Here is a 3,948-nt window from a genome sequence, read left to right on the forward strand (position 1 = left end):
CACGCATGATGTTTCCCATAAAAGTTTTGTGCCTATAGACATAGTGTATGTGTGTTATGTGATAGTTTTTATACTTATAGACAGTTATTGGAACAACCCCGTACAACTATTTACCCTGTTAGTATAGCTATATACTATCATATGCTTCTGGATCTTTTTTTAGCTGTCTTCGCTATTTGTTTTCCTTTAATAATAGTAGTATCGTACAGTATCTTGAAAATACTTTATAGCTGCATTCCTTTTTGCTTTTTCTCTTTGTTCCTATCTGTTATGTAATAGTAGTATAGTCATTTGTAGTTGCCGGAAATTAGTCAGTGTAATTGTATACCCTGCTGGTATAATTATATGTCGTGTTGGTATCATATGATAGTTGTGATATTTTTAGTTGGTTTAGTTGCATTTTAAGTGAATTCTATTTCTGAAATTATTTTATATGAACATGTTTTGCAGTGTTGGGATTTCCTTGTGCCTATTGACTTAGATTATAAACCAAAGGTTGATTGGGATACCAACTGCCATGTTATTCATCAATTGAAAGCGAATTTATCAAAGAGGCAACTTCGACTTTTTAAGAAAACATGCTTTGGCTATTTTTTGGATCTGCCACCAGTGATTGTGCAGATTCGGGTTATGCACCATTTGCTTATGAGAGAAGTACATCATGAGGTGAAAAATGAGATGCGGTTTGTAGTGAATGATTCTAGGTTGCGGTTTGGCTTGGGTGAATTTGCACTTGTTACTGGGTTGAAATGTAAGGGTGATACAAGTATAGAGAGCATAGCAGAGAATAGGTTGATTTCAAAATATTTTAGGACTGCATCCGTGACATTTGCCCAACTAGCAGACTGTTTTAAGAAGAAGAAATTGGAAACGGATGATGATGCGTTGAAGATAGCAGTTCTTTATTTTGTCAACAGCTTCTTATTTTCTCAACTCAAAACAAAGGCTATTTCACGGTCTTACATTGACTTGGTTGAGTCCGGTGATTTTAATAATTATCCCTGGGGTATAGATGTTTATAAAGCTACAATTGACTCGTGTTCCAACAAGTTTCAAGATAAGCCTTCTTTTTATAGACTTGGTGGCTTCCCGTTGGCTTTACAGACTTAGTTGTATGAATGCTGCCCAAGTTTGGATGGTCACTTTGGTGATCATCTTGGAAACAAACTTCCACGAATTTTGAATTGGGTAGTCATGGGTCAAATCCCGAATGAGCGAGTTGCTTTGCGAATGTGTAGCTTGCAATGCGAGCAGGTAATTTCCTCATTGTTTTATTGCCTCTCTTAATGTTTTGGTACAGTAGTTTAGTCACAGTTGTAGCAATATCCCAGTTTAGTAATATACTCTATTGGTATACATGTATACTATATTGGTATCATGTATACTATATCCCAGTTCAGTGATATACTCTGTTGGTATACATGTATACTATATTGGTATCATATGGTAATATGGATCTTTTTTCCTTCATACTTTATTATCATTTCTATTTCTAACTAGTGTGCTTAATAATTGCAGCTAAAGAACATCACCCCAACTGATGATGAGAAGAAACAATTTGATGTGCGTGGTCTAAGCTTTGAAATTGAAGTTGTGTGCACTGACAGCCAGCCCAGCCAGCCCAGCCAGCCCGATAGCTTTCAGGTTTTTGGCACTCAATTACCAAAGACACAAAGTATGCCTGAAAGTATTGGAGGTGATTCCCAACCTACCAATGTTGAGGTAATGGAGGAGTTACAAGCTTTGAAGCTTTTTGTAGAGAACAAGTTTGAGGAGGTGCTTGCAGCTATTGGTAAGCAGTCAATGAAGTCAATGAAACCAGAGGGAAATTCAGCGGTATTTATCTTTTATATAATATAATGCTATAGTATATTGTTCAAAGATGCAATATATGCTTATAGGATACTATTCCATTCTTTACTTTTAGTGCACATATTATTCTTGTAATATACATAATACTAAAATTGTTAGTTTCTCGTTTTCAGCATAAGCAACAGTATAATGATCCTGACTTTCGTGAGATGCATAATGATTATGACCAGTTTCAAAGTGGCCACGTTGGGAATGATCCTGTAGTTATTGGAGATAGCATGCCCAAAGCACCTTCTAGTATGTAAATCACAGATTTGATTGATTTTTTTTTTGCTGTTGTTTTTTGAAAATAGTACTCTTGCTTATACTTTTATATGTTTAGTATCTGGTTTTGCTGGGGTTGGTCAAGATGGATGTGCCACTGGTGTCAATGTGAAGAACGTCACAACAAGTGATGGCGTAGTTAATGAGGATTTGCCTTCTGGTAAAATGTTGTACATGTAATTTTTTTATTCTTTTTTTATTTATTTAACTCTATATATTTGTGCATTGACTAACCTTTTTTTAAAAAAACTTTTTTCAGTCCCCTTCGTAAATGAGCATGATTTTGGATTTGATTCTAACTTTGATCTGTCTGCATCTGCAATTGATCAAATCACCGCCATTACACAACAAGCAACATATAAGCAGTCATCTCATGATGTTAAAAAGTCGGGTCCTGCTCCACTACCATCAGGAATCCTTGTACAGACACGAGCAGATGTTGTTATTGAGTCTAATACTGCTCCACAGGGTACGATGTTGATATTACTAATTCTGTAGTTAGTATGTAAATGATAGGTTCTTGATAGTTTTTTATTTTTTATTTAAGTAGTTATGTTGATAATGCTTTTATGTGTTCAGCATGTCGGGTTGATGGTGTTGGTCAAGTGGATGTTGGTGGCAGTAATGTGAATTTGCCTTCTGGTAATGTCTTTTATATATAACTTTTCATTCTTTTTTTCTAAATTTCTTAACTTTGTATATTTATTTATTCACTAGCATTTTCTAATTTAAGCTCCATGTCAACACGGGGGTGATCTTCACTTGGATTTTAATTTTGAATATACTGATTCTCAACTTGATCAAATTGCTGCCATTACACAAGGAGGGAGATGTAATGTAATAATCAGGAAATGAACTGACAATTGGTGCTGTAAAAAAGTCTAAACTTGATCAGTCGGTATCAAGAAGTATTGTCCAGATACAAACAGACGTTGAAACTACTCCTGCAGTTTTGACACGGAAAAGGCGCCCCGCAGCTGTAAAACAGTCGCCGTATAGGAATGACTGGCAATCTGGTGTTAGTGCAGTTGGGGGATCCTCGAAGGTTATCAAAGGAAGATTTTCATTTGTAAATGACATTTCAGAGACTGTTAATTTTAAGCTTACGACTGCCTTCTCAAACTTTGTTGAAGCAAACATGCAATTGGGAGAGTGCGTATTCGTTTCCATGTACTTTTGTTTTCATTTTTTCTTAATGTTTGTTGTTATATTTTTTATCCATATCTTCTTTTATACGAAACAGGGAAGTGTATTTACCTGTTGATCAAAAGCTAGAGCCTTGTTTTGACTTTGGAGTTGAACAGATTGATGATAAGATATTTTTCCATACCTTAAACTATTCTGGCAGGCCGCTTTCTAGTTCGGTATGTGTACTGCTTTTTATTTTTGTTGTTGTAGTAGTTCATTCATATTGTTAGTCGTAGTCATATTTTCTTCCTCTCTTTTTTGCAGCACTTGAATATTATATTCTACTATCTTAGGAAGAAGGCGAAATATGGAATTAATATGCCAATCAAAGTCACAACTACAGATACTCTTTTTAATAATATCATTCAAAGTTTTTTCAAAGAATTTGTAAAAGGTGGGAAACAAGATCATTTGATTGATAGATCAGACGATATCATGCAGTACATGAAAGGATTTAGGATGCATTGCAACACTTCATGGCACCAGGTTGATCATGTCCTTTTTCCAATTAATTTGGCAGAAAATTGGCATTGGATATTGGGGTGTGTGTCATTCCACAAGAGATGTTTTTACGTATATGACTCGCTACGTAGTCGAAAGCACAAAAAAGCTATTCAAAAGGTG

At 35.2% G+C, this 3,948-nt stretch overlaps 1 protein-coding gene across 1 annotated transcript; it reads left to right on the forward strand.

Annotated features, from left to right (window-relative positions):
* Window positions 1–450: 450 nt before the first annotated feature.
* LOC109219170 lies at window positions 451–1,110 on the forward strand (the record flags this gene model as incomplete). Its single annotated transcript, XM_019383601.1, has 1 exon — window positions 451–1,110. A coding segment is annotated over one exon (660 nt), but the record flags the coding sequence as incomplete, so codon positions are not given.
* Between the last annotated feature and the right edge of the window lie 2,838 nt (window positions 1,111–3,948).

The sequence above is a fragment of the Nicotiana attenuata genome, unplaced genomic scaffold (genome assembly GCF_001879085.1).
Source record: "Nicotiana attenuata strain UT unplaced genomic scaffold, NIATTr2, whole genome shotgun sequence".
Classification (NCBI taxonomy): domain Eukaryota; kingdom Viridiplantae; phylum Streptophyta; class Magnoliopsida; order Solanales; family Solanaceae; genus Nicotiana; species Nicotiana attenuata.